The 19,225-nt window shown below is 43.3% G+C and overlaps 2 protein-coding genes across 3 annotated transcripts; one reads left to right on the top strand and one right to left on the bottom strand.

Annotated features, from left to right (window-relative positions):
• The first annotated feature begins 7,663 nt into the window (after positions 1 to 7,663).
• On the top strand, positions 7,664 to 13,296 carry LOC126998199 (lysosomal protective protein-like). Its single transcript, XM_050859655.1, has 10 exons — positions 7,664 to 7,831; positions 8,816 to 8,982; positions 9,398 to 9,560; positions 10,068 to 10,202; positions 10,372 to 10,583; positions 10,772 to 10,871; positions 10,977 to 11,146; positions 11,309 to 11,431; positions 11,864 to 12,023; positions 12,364 to 13,296. Exons 2-10 carry the CDS (start codon positions 8,822 to 8,824, stop codon positions 12,535 to 12,537), a joined length of 1,398 nt encoding a protein of 465 aa, XP_050715612.1. The 5' UTR covers positions 7,664 to 7,831; positions 8,816 to 8,821; the 3' UTR covers positions 12,538 to 13,296.
• On the bottom strand, positions 13,146 to 19,074 carry LOC126998198 (GPI transamidase component PIG-S-like). 2 transcript variants are annotated; one of them, XM_050859653.1, is made up of 7 exons: positions 18,931 to 19,074; positions 17,091 to 18,015; positions 16,537 to 16,648; positions 16,012 to 16,165; positions 15,713 to 15,838; positions 15,070 to 15,293; positions 13,146 to 14,668 (listed from the first exon to the last, which is right to left on the bottom strand). In XM_050859653.1, the coding sequence occupies exons 2-7, from the start codon at positions 17,962 to 17,964 to the stop codon at positions 14,557 to 14,559; spliced, it is 1,602 nt and encodes a 533-aa protein (XP_050715610.1). In that variant the 5' UTR covers positions 17,965 to 18,015; positions 18,931 to 19,074; the 3' UTR covers positions 13,146 to 14,556. The 2 variants fall into 2 exon arrangements, with proteins under 2 accessions (XP_050715610.1, XP_050715611.1); XM_050859654.1 differs by lacking the exon at positions 18,931 to 19,074 and adding an exon at positions 18,862 to 18,882.
• Between the last annotated feature and the right edge of the window lie 151 nt (positions 19,075 to 19,225).

Below are 19,225 nucleotides of genomic sequence, written 5' to 3'. Positions count from 1 at the left end.
AGACCACAATGTCCTCATCATAAGAATGAACAGACTTTAGTTTCATCCAGTAAGCCTCCTCACCTGTATCTTGATCTTGGCCCAGGAGCCCCTTCTCAAGAGTTTCGCCTCCTCGTGCAGTGCCTTGAGAGCCATCACGTACCTAGACCTCCAGTGACTCCACAGAAGTGTGATACTGCAAACAGATGCTCCACAATTAGGCCTACTGATCCACAACTCTGCCTAATAAGCAATTCATATAAGTGTTGAAAAGTAATGGGGCAAGGACTGCGTTCACGAGAAAGTAGCTGGACACGCTACTTTCCTGCAAGCATGGAGTGTATGAACGAATGCAACACAGACACATCAGACACATCATCGAGATTCAGCCCTTTTGACCTTATACAACCATCTCATTTATCATTTTCCTGTTGCGTATAATTGCTTTTGCATAAATTTCAGTAGGTATAAGGTATAACCCTTCCTGCAAGCATGGAGTATGAAAGAATGCAACACAGACATCATCAAGAACCAGCCCTTTTGACCTTATACAAACATTCCATTCTTCATTTCCTGCTGCGTATAATTACTTGTGTATAAATTTCAGTACGTATAGCCCTTCCTGCAAGCATGGGGTGTATAAAAGAATGCAATACAGACATGCATCGCAGAGAACCAGCCCTTTCGACCTTATATACTAACCTTATTCATTTTCCTGTAATATATATTACTTTGTGTATAGAAATCATCACGTATAACCCTTCCTGCAGACATACAATCATATGTCATCAAGAATCATCCCTAAGGAAACAGAAGGCATTTTAATAAACCATTTTTCGTTACGTATATTTACTTGCGTTTAGAAATCACGTATAACCCTCACTGCAGACATTCAACCATACATCATCAAGGATCAGCCCTCTCAACCGTATTGTGTCTTCGTATGGCGGAGACACTGTATAACAGGGTGTATGGTACTGTGTGTGTGTTCGTGTGTTGACTTTATTTCCACACCACCTTGATTTGAGGTAAAAGTCTTGGTGCGTTTTTTTTTTCAAGAGGTGTCCCCCGTAGGCCTAATCCTCTTTTATTTGGTCAGGAAATTAATTGTTACGAAAGAGTGCACGTTGTTATAAAAGCACATGGGGTTGTAACAAAAGGGTAGAGAATTGTTTTGAAAGCATACGTGGTTGTAACGAAAGTGCGCGGTGTTGTAACAAAAGCTTGCGGGGTTGTTTCGATCAACAGTGTATGGGTTTGTTGCAATACCCAAAATCCGTAGAAATTGTAAATAGCCGTAGCAGCAAATATTGTCATGCAGAAACCATATATAGTTGTTAATAGCAGCAGCAGCAGCAAAAAGGTTAATGTGAATAGTCGAAGAGGAAGTTAGGTTTGGCATTCAAAAGCCATAGATGTTGTTGATAGCCAATCGCAGCAGCACCAAAGCTGTTACGATACTACCATTATGCCAGATTAATACGCTCCCCATGTGTATTTTCCCATAGCACGTACTTAAAATATATCCCACTCCCACTGGTAGACATGTAAATATATAGTTTAGTACACACACTTAGAAATATAAACCCAGTACCTTTTGCTTAAACTATACCACCTAAACATACGTAAATATATCGCTTCATACATATACTTACAAATATAACCCAGTAACGTACGCTTAAAATGTCGCATCGTACATATACTTACAAATATATAAGTATAATTGCTCGTGTATAAATTTCAGTGCGTATAGCCCAAAGTGTATATATGGGAGAATGCAACACAGACACACATCATCGAGAATCAGCCCTTTTGACCTTATACAAACATCTCATTCTTCATTTTCCTGTTATGTATATTGGTTTATGTATAGAAATCATCACGTATAACCCTTCCTGCAGACCTACAATCATACGTCATCAAGAATCATCCCTAAGGAAACAAAGCATTTTAATCAACCTTTTTTCGTTACGTATATTTACTTGCGTATAGAAATCATCACGTATAACCCTTACTGCAGACACTGTATAACGGGGTGTTTGGTACCGTGTGTCATTGCCACAGTACGAGGAGCAACAACACAAAGCAGATTTTATCTATAGCGCGTGCCAGTTCCTACGACTTTTGCCTGGCCCATGCTGCCCCCCAGTGCTTCTCTTAAATGGAGATGCTGAAGTTGGGGTATATTAAAGGTCTGGGCAGTACATGGGTAGCAGAAGTAAGGGTTGCGATAGCCGGAGCAGCAGTGCACACTTACAAATATATAACCCGAGACTTCATAGATGCGTAAACATATCGCGTAGTACGTACATGCATGAAAATATAACCTGGTACTTTAAGTTTTAAAAATATTCCTTACAACACTTAGATATATACATATACGTCAGAACCTTTCCACTCCATTCTTCTTATGTATAGTTTAGTCATACTTTTGGTAACTTGTCGTAAGACGTATAACCCAGAGGCCAGGGAATTGGTACCAGGGAGACTGGGGGAATAAGCTGCTGTTCAAGGCAAGGACTGGAACAACAAGTAAAGGAGAGAAGCAGAGATGAGAAGGACAAAAACTGCAGCGTTTGTATAGGGGAAAAAGAAACAAAAAGAGCACCTGATAGTGGCCTGTGACAGGTATGAAGAGGAGAGGCAAAGGCTATTAGCATCTGTGGTGGAGATCATTGGGGAAGAGGAGTGGCATAGCAGAGTGGAGGAGGAAGACGGAGGAATAAGTACCGTGTTAGGACCATAAGGATGTAAAGAGGAAGCAGTGAAATTAATACCTCACAAAAATTTTTTTGGCATGTTGCTGCAAAAAAAAGATCTGAGCATGTAGTGAAAGTTGAGTGAAAAATGTAATAATGGAAAATAGCAAAAGCGCTTAGGTAGGCAAATCAGGGAAAGAAATGGACAGAAAACCAAAGTTCAGGATGAAGTGCTCAGTATTACAAGTGAATAAAGGGCAAGGCAAGGCAAGGGAAGGCAAGGGAAGGGCAGGGCAAGGCAAGGGAAGGTCAGGGCAAGGGAAGGTCAGGGCAAGGGAAGGTCAGGGCAAGGGAAGGACAAGGCAAGGGAGACCAACGCACAGGGCTATATATGGCCAGCCAAGAAGACGAGACGCACAGGGCTGGCCAGCCAAGAAGGCAAGGTCAGGGAACGCACAAGGCCAGCCAGCCAAGAAGACGAGACGCACAGGGCTGGCAGCCAAGGCAGGACAGGGCAAGGGAAGGGCAGGGCAAGGGAAGGGCTGGGCAAGGGAAGGGCTGGGCAAGGGAAGGGAAGGGCAGGACAAGGGAAGGTCAGGGCAAGGGAAGGACAAGGCAAGGGAGACCAACGCACAGGGCTATATATGGCCAGCCAAGAAGACGAGACGCACAGGGCTGGCCAGCCAAGAAGGCAAGGTCAGGGAACGCACAAGGCCAGCCAGCCAAGAAGGCGAGACGCACAGGGCTGGCAGCCAAGGCAGGACAGGGCAAGGGAAGGGCAAGGCAAGGCAAGGGCTGGGCAAGGCAAGGCAAGGCAATTAAGTCAAGGCAAGGGCAAATCAAGGCAAGGGAAGGCTTAAGCATTCATCCTGAATTTAGGTTATCTGTCCTTTTCTTTCCCTAATTTGCCTGCCTATGCGCTTTTGCTATTTTCCACCATTACACTTTTCACTCAACTTTCACTACATATTCAGATCTTTTTTTCCCAGCAACATGCCAAGAAAATTTTTGAGTGCAAGGGAAAGGCAAGGCAAGGCAAGGGCACCACCACCACCATCACGTACCACCACCACCACCACTATCACGTACCACCACCACCACCACTATCACGTACCACCACCACCACCACCACCACCATCACGTACCACCACCACCACCACCACCATCACGTACCACCACCACCACGTACCCCCACTATCACGTACCACCACCACCACCACTATCACGTACCACCATCAGGTACCACCACCACCACCACCACTATCACGTACCACCACCACCACTATCACGTACCACCACCATCACGTACCACCACCACCACGTACCCCCACTATCACGTACCACCACCACCACCCCTATCACGTACCACCACCACTATCACGTACCACCACCAACACTATCATGTACCACCACCACCACCACCGCTATCACGTACCACCACCACCACGTACCACCACTATCACGTACCACCACCACCACTATCACGTACCACCACCAACACCACTATCACGTACCACCACCACCACCACCACGTACCACCACCACCACCACCACCACTATCACGTACCACCACCACCACCACCATCACCACTATCATGTACCACCATCACTATCACGTACCACCACCATAAGTCATCGGCGCATGGCCAAAGACCACCCACATGTCCTAAAACCCACCTATCAACCCAGACTCCAGATTCTCTCTATATAAGGATAAAAAAATGAGCTGCGGGGAGGTAGAATGTGCAAACTAAGATGGCATCATTATAAACATTAACCACACCAGGCCCCGCCAAAAAAAAAACACCAGGCCCCACCAAAAAAAACACACCAGGCCCCACCAAAAAAAAAACACCAGGCCCCACCAAAAAAAAACACCCGGCCCCGCAAAAAAAAAAAAAAAAAAAAAAACAGGTCCCACAAAAAAAAAAACACCAGGTCCTACAAAAAACACACCAGGCCCCACAAAAAACACACCAGGCCCCACCAAAAAAAAACACCAGGCCCCACCAAAAAAACACCACGCCCCACCAAAAAAACACCAGGCCCCACCAAAAAAACACCAGGCCCCACCAAAAAAACACCAGGCCCCACCAAAAAAACACCAGGCCCCACAAAAAAACACCAGGGCCCACCAGAAAAACCCACCAGGCCCCACCAAAAAAAAACACCAGGCCCCACCAAAAAAGCACAAAGCCCCACCAAAAAAAAACACCAGGCCCCACAAAAAAAAAAACACCAGGCCCCACCACAAAAACACCAGGCCCCACCACAAAAACACCAGGCCTCACCAAAAAAAGCACAAGGCCCCACAAAAAAACACCAGGTCCCACCAAAAAAAAAACACCAGGCCCCACCAAAAAAAACACAAGGCCCCACAAAAAAAACACCAGGTCCCACCAGAAAAAAAAACACCAGGCCCCACCACAAAAACACCAGGTCCCACAAAAAAAAACCAGGCCCCACCAAAAAAAAAACACCAGGTCCCACCAAAAAAAAAACACCAGGCAACAAAAAAAAACACCAGGCCCCATCACACAAAAACACCAGGCCCCACAAAAAAAACACCAGGCCCCACCACAAAAACACCAGGCCCCACAAAAAAAAAAACACAAGGCCCCACAAAAAAAACAAGGAACCACAAAAAAACACCAGGCCCCACAAAAAAAAACACAAGGCCCCACAAAAAACAACACCAGGCCCCACCACAAAAACACCAGGCCCCACCAAAAAAAAAAACACCAGGCCCCACCAAAAAAAAAAACACCAGGCCCCACAAAAAAAAACACCAGGCCTCACCAAAAAAAACACAAGGCCCCACAAAAAAACACCAGGCCCCACAAAAAAACACCAGGTCCCACCAAAAAAAACACCAGGCCCCACAAAAAAACACACAAGGCCCCACAAAAAAAACACCAGGTCCCACCAAAAAAAACACCAGGCCCCACAAAAAAACACCATGTCCCACAAAAAAAACACCAGGTCCCACCAGAAAAACCCACCAGGGCTCACCAAAAAAAAAAAAAAACAGGGCCCACCAAAAAAAAAACACCAGGCCCCACCAAAAAAAAAAAAAAAAACATGGGCCACTATCACCCACACCCTCACAGTATAGATGGGCCCATAACACACACACCCACAGTAATAGATGGGCCACTAACACAGTAATAGATGGACAGACACACACACCCACACCGTAGAACGGGGGCATTAACACACCCACCCACACAGCAATTTCTACCCAGACACACGGAAGGAAAGAGGTTGGAGGTGCTGTCAAGAGAAAAGACAGACAGCGAAAGCTTAAAGCTCTGAATCAGCTACCTAACGTCACCTTCTGAGGGAAATAAACCGAGACGTGCTAAGCGAATCCGAAACGAGCCATCCAGAGGGAACGAAACACATGAGCGGGAGCGAACCACCAAACATACACAAACTACTTCCTCCCTTCTCCTTTGTTGTTTACTTGCAACAATAAACTATCAATCAATCAATCAATTATTCACCACACAACCATAACAAACAAATATCACTAGCCTCACCCCCCCCCCCCCCTTCCCGTGAAACTACTAAAAACTGAGAATGGATACAAAACGATAATACAAAATGGGATAAATCAAAGGAAAATGAAGGAATTGAACTCTTAAAATGTATACAAACAAGCTGTACTGCCTGGGGGCTGGGATGGCATGCTCCTCCCTTCTCCTTTGTTGTTTACTTGCAACAATATACTATCAATGAATCCCACATGCTGTCCTGAAGACCACCTGAACTCCAGATTCTCTAAATGAGGATAAAAAAAATGAGCTGCGAGGAGGTACAATGTGCCGACTAAGAAACATAAGAACGAATTAAAAGTAACCAATCACAATCATGAATGTTGGGGCAAGAAAGGTAAACCACGAAGGATCACTGGCAGGACACGACACATCACAAATAAGGTTACAATTAATGTATCAACTATTGCCGGGGGATGCCATTACAGTGTTATCTCTCCCATCTCATTGCAGAGGTGTTTCGGTTCAGGCCGGACTGGAGTGGGTGGGAGTAGGGGAGAGCCGGTATGATTCAGATACTTTTTAGAAAAATATTTTTAGAAAAAGAAGTTTAAGTAGTAGTGTAATTTTGTTGATCTCAAAATGTTCCTCCATCCTTTGGCTCTTTCGGCTGCTAATATGACACTCGTAGCTATTTCCAGTTTTCAGATGTAGGTGGTGAAAGACAAGTTTCTAAATCGTCCGAATCATCCCCACCCGTGCTGATGGTTCGGCCAGGGAGGTGGGATATGGTACGGACACTCATAATACTCGCCATAATATTAATATAACTTAAGTTTGATTGGCTAATAAACAAGATTATATCTTCTACAAAACATTTATATAAGGACAAAGTATCCTCTCAATATTTAAAGGGGAAAATAATAAAAGGAGAACTATAAGAAATATCTGAAAACTTTTGGTATTATGGCTTCCTTCTCTTCTCACAAGCATAATATCTGAATATAAATCAACCAAATTAAAAATGTGTGGTCACACTCCTTTTCCAGCACAAGAGCCTCGGTGGTGATCGTGTTATACGGCAACACCTTCGCCGAGCATCGCTGCGTCACCGAAATAACTTACATCTCGCTAATTGGCACGTTTTTGAAGCGAGAGCTTACGATACACCCTGACAATATTACATACGAGATGCAAAAAAACATAAATTAGGACTTGCAGCGAAAATAACAGCTCTGAGCATATTTGTAGTGACGACTAGCCTGATAGCGGGCCGCTGCACCATAACTTAGATTAACACTTAAAATACTTATTCTTACCCCATTAACCCACAATGCTCTCTCCCACGCCTATTCTAAAGTAATAACAACAGGTAGGAAGAGTAGACAGGTAGATAAGACTCCCTAACAAGCACTAACAGAGGTATGCAACTAATCCAAGGTCTGAGGGGGATTCGAACGCGGGTCACGTGAGGGAGACTTAGCAACCAAGAGGGGCGTATCCGGTCGAGGAGGAGGAAGAAGAGGATGAGGTTGCCACAGGATACAGCTGAGCCACGAAACAGCTGAGTCAGAGTCACAAGGAGGAGCCACACCAGCAGCTTACTCTGTCCACTTCCAAGGAGATTCTTTTGACACCTGTGCTTCTGCTGCTCAGGTGATAAGATTTTCCTGGTTTTATTTAGTTTTTCTTATCGGTTTTAATTAAGTAGGTTGATTATTGTTAGTGTGTGGATTGTAATGTCACCGGCGAGTTATATATGTTGTAATAATGTATGACTTTTACCATGTGGACAAGATTTTCTATTAATTGTCACCGGCGAGTAATATGTTGTAATGTATGAGTTTTACGATCTGTGGACAAGATTTTCTATTAATTGTCACCGGCGAGTAATATGTTGTAATAATGTTGACTTTCGATGTGTGGACAAGATTTTCCTACTTTTTTTTCGTTTTTCTTAGTGGTTTTTAAGTAAGTCGGTGGATTGTTTATTGTTATTTGAGTGTGAATTGTTATACTGTCACCGGCGAGTAATATGTTGTAATAATGTATGACTTTAAATTAACGTTTCTAGCCGCTCAGGTGACAAAATTAACTTTTTTTTTCTCGTTTTTCTTAGTGGTTGATTCTTGTTATATGAGTGTGAATTGTTCTTCTGTCACTGGCTAGTATAAATCAAGTGTTAATGGTCAAGTCAGTCAATTACAGCGATGGGTTATGAAAAGAAAGGGAATGAAAGTAAGGCAATTTCTATTAATGCCTCGTCTCATGGGCACAGGAAGGGAATGCAGTATTGTTCGGGATTAGTGTGGCAGTTGACTCGCATTGATTTTACAGGCAAGAGGTGTAGGTAAATATATACTTTAGCTCCACTACCTCAAATTACCGCATACACCTTCATAATGTGCTTGAAGGGCAATAGACATGACATGAAACCAAAGTATGAAGGTGCCAACGGTTAGTAGAGGACCTTTGATATATGAAAAACAAGGTAAATTAAAAGTTATGCCCTTGCTTTTGATGCCTCTTTCAAGACAGGGTTAGAGATTTATATATTTGACCCTACAGATGTTTGATATTTATAAGCCCCTTCGTACAGTCTAGTCTCTGCTTTTGGTTATCTCAACACTACTTTTTCAGGCAAGGATGTATGCTCTAGTGACGGTGGTGGCGCTCCTGCTGGTTGGGTCCAGAGCTGCGCCGGCTGCCGATGAAATAAAAAACCTGCCTGGCCTGAACCATGACATTTCCTTCAAACACTACAGTGGATACTTGAATGGGGTGGAAGGGAAGCACCTACACTATTGGTAAGTCGACAGTTGACTACGGTATATATTTAAATTGATAAAAATGAAGGAAAAATTAAAAGAATTGATGTAGACCCAAACAGTCCTCTCGCTGAGCAGACATTGATTTGAAAAAAAAGACATGTTCAGCATCAACTGGCATGGATTTTGCCTTCACTAGTAGCCTGGAAACATATACTCCCAGGTCTTTCTCTGCCTCTGTGGTGGATAGTGGAGTGTTTATGTGGTATTGGTATGCTTGATTTCCCCTCATAAGGTGCATGACTTTACATTATTTTTCATTGAATTGTAGCAGCCATGTTTTGTTCCATTCCTGTAGCTTGGTGATGTCTTCTTGTAGGAAATCCGCAGTCAGAGTTTAGAGGCATAGGAGCGATTTATCCTGCCTACTGAAAGCCTCTTGTGCCCATTCCAGGTTCACTGAGTCATCCCGTGACCCTGTGAATGACCCAGTGGTGCTGTGGATGAATGGTGGCCCCGGTTGCTCATCCATGGAAGGCCTCCTGGCTGAGCTGGGCCCCTACCTCATTAATCCCGATGGCAAGACACTGAGGAAGAATAAGTACGCATGGAACACCGTAAGTTACAGAGGAACATTTTATAGCATGGTAGAATTTTTGCATGTTAATGTAACTTGCCACTAGAGTTGTAAAATTCCCAGAAATTATTTTACCATGAAATTTTTATGAATGATTGGGAACTTTATTGATTGTGCCATGTATTAAAGCATTTATGGAAATTTAACTGAACTAATTATATTATTTACTTATTTATTAGTTTTTAGCTTAATCCCAGGAAAATGAGGTGTGAAGATAATGCCGTTTCTCATACCCTTCTTTACCATCAGACTCGCACTTCTTCCTCTAATACTTCTCTCCAGTGCACCTGTTACCTGCATGCCCCACACCACTCCCTCCCTCACCTGCCATCCATGCTTACATAATGACATAGAACTATTATCCTTAAGTACTTCCATTGTCCTGCTCTCTGCCCTAACTCTGTATGGCTTTGCAAAATTGATAATCTTGAAGTGAATTTGGCTGGACATATAATTTTTGTCATGTTATTTAAATGATTTTCCTCAGATGGCAAATGTGTTGTTCCTTGAGGCCCCAGCTTGTGTAGGGCTGTCTTATGATGACAATGATAACTGCTCAACTGGAGATGACGAGACTTCACTGGGTAACTACCTTGCCCTTCAAGACTTCTTCAAGAACAAGGTAAATATATGGTCTTGTAATGTTATACTCAACACTCCATTACATTTTTATAATCATAAAGATTGTAATGTCTGAAATAACTACAGTCTAATATTTTAATGATTGCAGCATGTAATATAAAAGTGTTTAGGTCATCAGTCATTATCCAGTTAATTTTTTATATTTTTAGTTTCCAGAATACAGAAACAACAGCTTTTTCATCACGGGAGAGTCCTATGGAGGCATCTATGTGCCTACCCTGGCCGTGAGAGTTCTGAAAGGACAGGATCAGTTCCCAATCAATCTGCAAGGTTATGCCATTGGTAATGGATTGTCCAGCTATGAACTCAATGACGATTCAATCATCTTCTTTGCTTACTACCACGGCCTCTTTGGTGATGAGTAAGTACTCTATGACTCCCGTATTGCTAATATATTTGGAATTTTTGTGTTCTGCTCAACTGAATGTTGTATGCATTTTTTTTTTTTTTTTTTTTTTTTTTTTTTTTTTTAATATATTGGTGAGTGTTAAGTGTTGCTGGTACGTTGTATTTTCCATCAACCGCTGGTAACAAGTTTCTGTGTGTCAGCCTTTGGACCCGCCTGGTGGAGCACTGCTGCACCGGTGGCCGTCCCACCAGACAAACCTGCAACTTCTCCAACTCCAAGTGGCCGATGTGTTCCCAGGTGGTGAGTGTCAAGACTGGGCTGCTTTTGTTGGCTTGAGATTGATAAGAAAGTTGTTCCTTACTTCTTAAAACAGAAAAATTCTTAACAATAATTTTCCATTTACAGGTCCAGAAAGCCTCCGACATCATCTACAACGAGGGACTGAACATGTACAACCTGTATGACAATTGCCCACACACAACGGCAGGCAAGTTTTCCCGCCACGAAGCAGACCTGTCAAACATTCTGAGGCAGCACGACTTCCACAGCACCTTGATGCTCAGGGCAAAGAACAAGTGAGTTTGATTTATGGAGCTGGGGAATAATTTTGAAGTGAAAGTTGTAGTGCAAAGCAGGTGCATCTTCTTGTCGTTAAAATATGGTGTTCATTTATGCATTTATATTTGTCTTGTCTTGCACTGTAGAACCATCAAGAGTCATAATTGCATTAATTTCAGAAAACCTGTTCAGCTGGACCCTCCCTGCACCAACGGGACAGACCTCCTCATGTACCTCAACACTCCTGAGGTGCGCATGGCCCTCCACATCCCACTGGACGTCAAGAAGTTTGAGCTCTGCAAGTAAGTGGATCTAGTGGCTGTCTTGAGTATATGCCCGTAAAGGTAAATGTGAAAAGGCTAAAAGGTTGAAAGAAGGAACGCTTACAAAGTGTTATTTAAGTATAGATTGCAAGCGTATTTTTACAGCATGGAGTTGAAATGGACCAGTGTTTTCGAGTAAGTTGATTTAGTGGCTATGTTGATTATATGCACGTAAAAGTAAATGAGGAAAGGCTAAAAGATTGAAAGACGAAATGCTTACAAGATAGCAAGCGTATTTTTAAAGCATGGAGGTGAAATGGACCAGTGTTTTATGTTATCTACCCTATTTGCTCTGAGGGAGAATAATGCCGTTTCTCATACCCTTCTTCACCACCGTACACTAACACTTTTTACTCTCCTACTCCCCTCCGCTGCATCTATTACCTGTTCATAAGTGTGATTTCATTTCAGTGACGAGGTGAACTTCAAATACCAGCGTGAGTACTCCACCATGAGGCCCCAGTACGAGTTCCTGACGAGCCGGGTGCGAGGACTCATCTACAACGGAGACATCGACATGGCCTGCAACTTCCTGGGAGACGAGTGGTTTGTGGAGAGTCTTGGTCTTCAGGTGGGTGGCCGAGGTCTGCTATTCTCTCATTCATGACCATGGAGATGTAGGCTAAGTTACATGTTAGGGACTGTAGCTAAAGTTCAACACACACACAAAGTCTCCTCTCTCTTCAGTCTTCCAGTCGCATTAAATCATTAGAATTAGTCTCGTGTGACAAAAAATTCACATCTGGTATTGTTCTTGTCCTCCCTTTTTTATTCTTCCTAGTTTACTGTCACTATCTAATTTTTCATATCCATATCTGCTCATTAAGTGGGCTCTGTTTGGGTCTATCATTTATTTTCCCAGGATGCCCTTTCATGGATCTCAATAATAATAACTACTATTTCTGTGGCAGGTGAAGGAGGGCCGCAGGATGTGGCACCAAGGAGGTCAGGTCGGAGGCTTTGTTAAGCGCTTCACCAATCTGGACCTTGTGACCGTGCGCGGGGCGGGACACATGGTGCCCGAGGACAAGCCAGCACCCTCCCTCCAGATGATCACTTCCTTCCTGTTCAATAAGCCGTACTAGGAGGGGGGCTGCACACACTGCAAAATGCTTGTGATCCACTGGTTGTGAGTTCTTGATAGGTTCTTTATAATTAGTTACAGTGAAGTTTGATCGCAAGGCACCATTATTTTAATTTTGTTTTATATTGTTAAAAATCAGCAATACTGTGTTAATGACAATTCATATAAATGCTATTTTTACTATTTTCATGACAATAAGATCTTATAATCCAAAGAATACTCAAGTGTCTACTTAGGCCCAGTTTCAAGAACTTATCATTGTGTCCCCGGCAGGGCATCAGTATTGAACGTAACATAATGGTTGTATGATCTCTGTTTTGTGCCCAGCATCATGTGCACCGTTGGGTGCCCGGGTCAGATCTCCAACCTCTGGGGTGCCTGGTGAACTTCTTGGCACTCACCAGATGGTAAACTCAGTGGCTGGGCACAAAATGCCACATCATGTGCACATGGCAAATGTTAAATTCATGAAACTGGTTAAACAAATGTACTCTGTCTTGATATTACTTAGAAATTATCCGGGTCATTTTCATGACAAAAGATGTCTTGTAATGCTAAGGATATTCAAGTGTTAACTAACTACCAACCAGGTGAGCAAATGTACTCTACTATTAGATTTATTATTTTTATTAAAAATTTCAAGTTCATAACTCCTTATGCTAAGAATACTTAAGTGTCTGGCAATGCTTGGTTCTTACTTGTTAGCAAACATTACTGAAAACAACCGCTGTACTTGAGATTAATAAATTTTCCATAAGTTGAGTTTTTCTAATTGCACGTATTTTTACACTTATTTCCTCCTCCTTTATACACATATATATATATTTCCTCCCAAAGTTCCTCAGTTGCTCCTTGTGGACCTTTAAGCACCCTCCTCACCCTCAATGAGTCTGTTAGCCTCTCCACGCACCCTACTGTACAAGCTACAGTGCAGTGATTCCCTCAGTGACTTTGTAATGAAATTTTTGTGTTAAAATGGTTGCATTGGGTGGCAACTCTGGCCTTGGCTGTGGGCCTGGAATGGATTACATGTATTTCAAAGTATGGTAAAATGAATAAATGCCATTAAATAATGACATTTTAAGAACGAATATATTTTAAAGAGGCTACTGTGTGTCATGACATTTCCCCTTGTTGCTAAAGCTTGATGCCTGCAGTGCATGACTAGTTACTGAATAATGTGATGAACACATTGCAGCCATTTTTTTTTTCTTATGTCCGCCTATTGTGCCAGTAGGCTTGCTTGAGGGGCCTGAATGGTATTCGGCCCCAGCCCATCAAGGCGCAGGCAAGTGTTTATAGTGGCGCCATGTTGTTCACTCCCAGACAACACAATTTGCATAAAATTTAAACTGCTGAAGAGCATGATCAAACAAGCACCAGGGGAAAGATGTCAGCTGAGTGCCATCACTACATACAGGATTGGCCTCATGGTACAATGGGCCTTGTAAAGCTGAACAGACAATGGTGTACTAACATGGCATTCTTTAAGTGAACTAATTTTTTCTGTTTGTTACTGCATTGTAGCCTTATGTGTGTGATGGTGCTCATTAACTCTTAGACGGCGGTGGAACTCTATATAGACAGTCTAAAATTCAGTCAGTCAGTTTTGTATGACAGAAATATAACAACACTTCCAGATTGCAGTAGAATCTATATATAGACGATAGTTAAAACATCTCATGCGGCGTAACTATATTTATGCTACGGTCCTAAGCTTGGCAATGACTATATATAGACTCATTTTGGGGGAAGCTACTCTTCAGAGACTGCTGCCGTCTAAGGGCACTATATCGTCCTATTATAATCAAGTACAAGCAATATCTACAAAACATACCGTGCTTCATGTCTACTTGGAATGTATAATCCTACCCGCACTTTGAGGCGACAGTGTAACATTACACCATAAGGGAAAAAGTGGACATTGAACGAACAGAAGAAGAGGAGGTAGTGCAAGATAATACACAAACCATACACTATGAGATGACAAGATTGTTCCGAACACTACCGGGTACCTCAGTTACTCCTTTTTCTCCTTCGTTTGTGATTTCCTGAAGAGTCCGAACACCATCTTGAGGGAGAGCAACACAGGAATGCTTACTGGCAGGAACAGTGGCACGTAGATGGCATACCTGAAACAAGACAACGGCAGTGAATCAGAGACATCCTCGAGACCTGCTGTGATATACTAGAGTTCCATATGAGAAGTTGATTAAAAGAGGGAAACAAACAGACGCAGAAAGAGACACAGAGACAGAGAGAAAGAGAAATAGCAAGAACAAACTACCCACCACCTGAAAGACCATAGAAAGCTGATGATGTGACTTTGAAATAGCCCAGGGAAATACAATACGTTCAACCTTTTTGCTGGAAGACAGATTGAGAGAGACACAGCGAGAGAGACAGAGATGGCTAGCAGGTACTCTCTCCCACAAGCACACACACTCACACATACACACACCCTCCTCTTAAGACATCTCAGAGGACACTACTGGGACCATAGCTATCAGTACATGGCTAGTATTATACTCACTTCTGGTTGTCTGGGAAGTAGAGAAGGGCCAGCATGGAGGGGTGGAAGAATGCCGCATCAGCCTGTGTGAAGGACCTGCTGCAGTACAAGGTTGCGTCCTGAAGTCGTCCCTCTCTGGTTGCTCGGCCGCACTCCCCCCACTCCTCCACGGCCCCCCACACCCACCCACCCACCTCATCGCTGATCACCATGTTGCTGATCTCCCCAACCAGCTCGCAAAGGGACTGTGTGAAGGGAAGGAGGGACATCAGTAACTGCTTTCATTTCATTCATGTTTTCATTTCATTAGTAATCGTAGCCACATGAAGGAGAGTTGAGCTTGGCATAAAAAAAAAAGAGAGAAAATAAATAGTAAGCTCTCTATATAACACAAAATAGGTGCAAAAATAAATCAAGGAAAATGGAAGTGTTATTTCAATGAGATTTATTGATTTGGGACTGGTGGGACTTCTTTTTTTCTGTATGTGTGTGTGTGTGTGTGTGAAGAACATTTTTTAACAGAACTGAGTGGCCAACAGAGAGGTCAAATTCAGATGTCAGGTTTCATCAAACTCCCCTAATGAAAGAATTACTGATAAAAAATAATCCAAAATATAATGATTCAAACATGTTATCCTGCCAGCTGTTTGTTCAGAGTGGTCACCTGCAGTGTGATGCGGATGTTAGACAGGTAGGCTGAAACTCTGGCACGGGCCAAGCCATCCAGCTGCCAGGCGGTCAGCAGCGGCGAGTCCTCCAGGGTGAGGGTCTCCACACCACCAACATCCTTCTGGAAAAAGAAAATTGCTTCAGTGAGAATCAAAGATTCCATCATAGGCTGGCTAGAACTCACCAAGGAGATGGGGAGGAGGCAGTACAGATGGGTTACATTATATACATGAGAGAAAGATATGAGTGATCTGTGAGGGGCAAGGATCCTGTCATATGCTGGATGGAGCTTACCAGGGAGGGGATGGGCAGGAGGCGGTGCAGGTGGGTGATCACGGTGCTCATTATCCAGTGTGAGTCAAGGGAGACCGGGCGTGGCAGGGTTGCATTAGGCTCCGAGCGCGGCACGTTGTGGATCATGACCCCACCCCATCGAGGGACAAGGAAGCTGCCACAGAGAAGCGGACATCAGTGTCATGTCGTAGTTCGTTAATGTTGGGAGTTTTCTTTCAAGACATAATATCGTAACACTCGTAAACAAACAAACTATGATATCGTAACACTCATAAACAAACTCCCTCTTATTTCACAGCAATTTATGGCAGTTATCATCATTTACTTTTATAATACTGGGAGTTTTCTGTCAAGATATAATATTGTAATGCTCGTAAACAAACTACCTGTCATTTGTCAACAATTCAGAGCAGTTACCAGCATCATGTACTTCTATATGATTGGGAGTTTTCTTTTAGTATATTATGCTGTGATGTATCTTAAGATTTTGCATGCATGAGTACCTATGCTGTCACAACGTCTAACCTGTTTGACGGCAGAGGAGTACCATCAGTAGTATGGATGTGGAGGGGCAGCTGCTTCTCTCGGGGAATGTACACGACGAAGTGAAGGGAAGGCCGAGTGGAGACGTAGGACCCTTGAAGGAACACAAAAAACATTACGTATGAATTACACCTGCATTGAAGACAAGAGGAATATAGAGGACACAGTGATGAGAAAGTGAAGTGAAGGAAAATATAACATACAAACTTTGGAAAAACACAAATTACACATGAATCAAATCTGCATGAAAAACAGGAATGAATATGACAAAATAAAGAGAAAACAAAATGAAAAGAAGATTGAATTGACATGAAAGACCCTTGTAGGAAAATATAACATGCAAGCCTTGGAGAAACACAAATTACATAGCTACAATCAAAATATATCTACATTAAAAAAAAAAACTCAATTTCTCCTTGCAAGAATTAGAGATACAGAGGTTTGACTTACCCAGTCCCATACGAGAAAATAAGGATGTTGAAGAAGAAGAACAAGAACTAGAAGAAGAAAAAGAAAAGAAGAGAGATTCGACTTACCTAGTTTAGCCTCGATAGCATTGATGGTAAGTGGCAGCTGGTTCTCAGGCAGGGCATAATGTTGGTGTGCCTTGGACCACTGAGGGGAAACGCTGAGCCCAGTCATATAGAGCACCTGGGAGCGGACAGTCAGCTTGCTCACTTTCTCCAGCTGCTTCACGACTGGCTGGAGGTAATCTTTCACTGCAGCCCTGGCGTCCCATTCTATCTTAGTGCGGTGGGGCTCCGGCACCATCAACGTCAGGGTCACATCATATCCCGGCTCAGTGGGCACCTGTCTCATGGCCTCCTTCTTGTGCTGCAAAGGTCTGTTGGTGAGGGCGTACCTGCTGGCTAACGGGTCCATCACCATGTTCCTTACTACTGTCGATACAACTTCCAGATCAGCCTCGGGTTTGATGTAGAGGAGTCGGTCTGTGCCCACCACCAACGTGCCAGCCTCCATCCCCTCCGGCAGCACCACTACTGCCAGCATGCCAGACGCTACACGCACCAGCCGGCTCATGAGTCCATCCAGCTCGCGTGGGGTCTTGGCGGACTGAAGGGCCTCGCGCTCCTCCTTGGTTGGACGCCTCTGGGACAGCAGGAACTTCACCGTCTGCATTGATCCGAGACTCTTTGCCATGTCATCCCGGAAGCTTGGGGGCAGCGAGCCAATGATGGTTATCCCAATGGTGTGGTGCCGCAGCTGGCCAGAGAGCGTCTCGATGGTGCCATAGGGAAGCTGTGCTCGGTACACGGTAGTTGTGAACCACCACACTGGCACCCCCACCAGCAGCAGCACCACGGCGAATCCTGCAGCCGCCCACGCTCCTTCAGGGTTCCTCGGGGTATCCTTCTCATCCTTGGCCATGGTTGTGTCTCGCTTGGTCATTTAGGGCAGACCAATCATTCCGTTCCTCCTTTGTAGTCACTCTCTGTTGCTCTGGAAGAAAGAAAATGGGAAAAATACTGAATTAATTATAGCAACTTGTATCATGTGTAGTACTTTGAAAGAGATACAGAGAGGATACTGAGAAGGGATACAGAAAGAGATCCAGAGAAGATACAGAAAAGATGAAGAGGTACAGAAAAGAGGAGATGAGGTGCAGAGGCGAGACTGAAGAAAGAGATACAGATAAGAGAAGATGAGGTACAAATGAAAGACTGAAGAAATAGATACAGAAAAGAGAAGAGGAGGTACAGAAGTGAGTGGAGAAAGAGATACAGAAAAGAGAAGAGGTACAGAAGTGAGTGAAGAAAGAAGATATGGAAAAAGAGAGGAGGAACAGAAACGAGTGAAGGAAGAAGATACAGAAAAGAGAAGAAGAGGTACAGAAACGAGTGAAGAAAGAAGAAATACAAGAACGAAAAGAAGGAAAAAGATAGAAACGAAACAAAGAGAAGAGAAACAGAGGATGAATAAGAAGATGAGGAGACTCAGAAGCGAGACCAAACAAGGGAGATCGCTGAAGAAGAAGATGAAGAGGTACAGAAGCGAATGAAGAAAGAAGAAATACAAGAACGAAAAGAAGGAAAAAGATAGAAACGAGAAGAGAAACTGAGGATAAGGAGATCAGAAGCGAGATCAAACAAAGAAGATCGCTGAAGAAGAGATACAGAAGAAAAGACACAAGAGATACAGAAAAAAAAGAGAAAAGGTACAAAAACGACTGAGTAAAGACACGAGACCTACCGGCGAATGCAGACCGTCATCTTTAATCTGATAATTACAAGCTAACCTTTAGTCTCATACTTAAGTGCACTTCAACGATGATAGAAGAAGCATTACCCTTTACGCTCCCCAAGTCAGCGCCGTGAAAATAAGGTCAGACAGGATTAAAGAGCCAAAATAAAATACCTTACGCCCTCGAAGTGTTTACATTAAGTCTTGGTCTTGGTCTTGGCGTCTTGATCTTGTGATAGTGACAGACGCCTTTCTATCGACTAATAAATCCACCATTATAATTATGACACTTTGGCTTCTCACATCAGCTATTTCTAAAGGCCAAAGAGGGGTCAGTCGGGTTCTAATGAGTGTTTCTTTAGGTTCACGGCACAGAGGAAGGGTCAAACTACCACCAGGGTCATGCAACTATATACTCCCTTAAACAGTACCGTCTGTATATTTCAATTCAATTCAATGATACTCCCTT

This window comes from Eriocheir sinensis, chromosome 13 (genome assembly GCF_024679095.1).
Source record: "Eriocheir sinensis breed Jianghai 21 chromosome 13, ASM2467909v1, whole genome shotgun sequence".
In the NCBI taxonomy this organism is placed as follows: domain Eukaryota; kingdom Metazoa; phylum Arthropoda; class Malacostraca; order Decapoda; family Varunidae; genus Eriocheir; species Eriocheir sinensis.
The sequence above is the reverse complement of the archived record's forward strand: the minus strand, read 5'-3'. Positions and strand labels throughout refer to the sequence as shown.

Coding starts and splice junctions, on each gene's coding strand:
- LOC126998199 (XM_050859655.1), top strand. CDS start 8,822: ATGTATGCTCTAGTGACGGTGGTGGCGCTCCTGCTGGTTGGGTCCAGA. Junction 8,983..9,397: donor GGGAAGCACCTACACTATTG/GTAAGTCGACAG, acceptor TGCCCATTCCAG/GTTCACTGAGTCATCCCGTG. Junction 12,024..12,363: donor TGGAGAGTCTTGGTCTTCAG/GTGGGTGGCCGA, acceptor TTTCTGTGGCAG/GTGAAGGAGGGCCGCAGGAT.
- LOC126998198 (XM_050859653.1), bottom strand. CDS start 17,964: ATGACCAAGCGAGACACAACCATGGCCAAGGATGAGAAGGATACCCCG. Junction 16,166..16,536: donor ACTCCTCTGCCGTCAAACAG/GTTAGACGTTGT, acceptor TCTCTGTGGCAG/CTTCCTTGTCCCTCGATGGG. Junction 15,839..16,011: donor TCCTGCCCATCCCCTCCCTG/GTAAGCTCCATC, acceptor TTCTTTTTCCAG/AAGGATGTTGGTGGTGTGGA.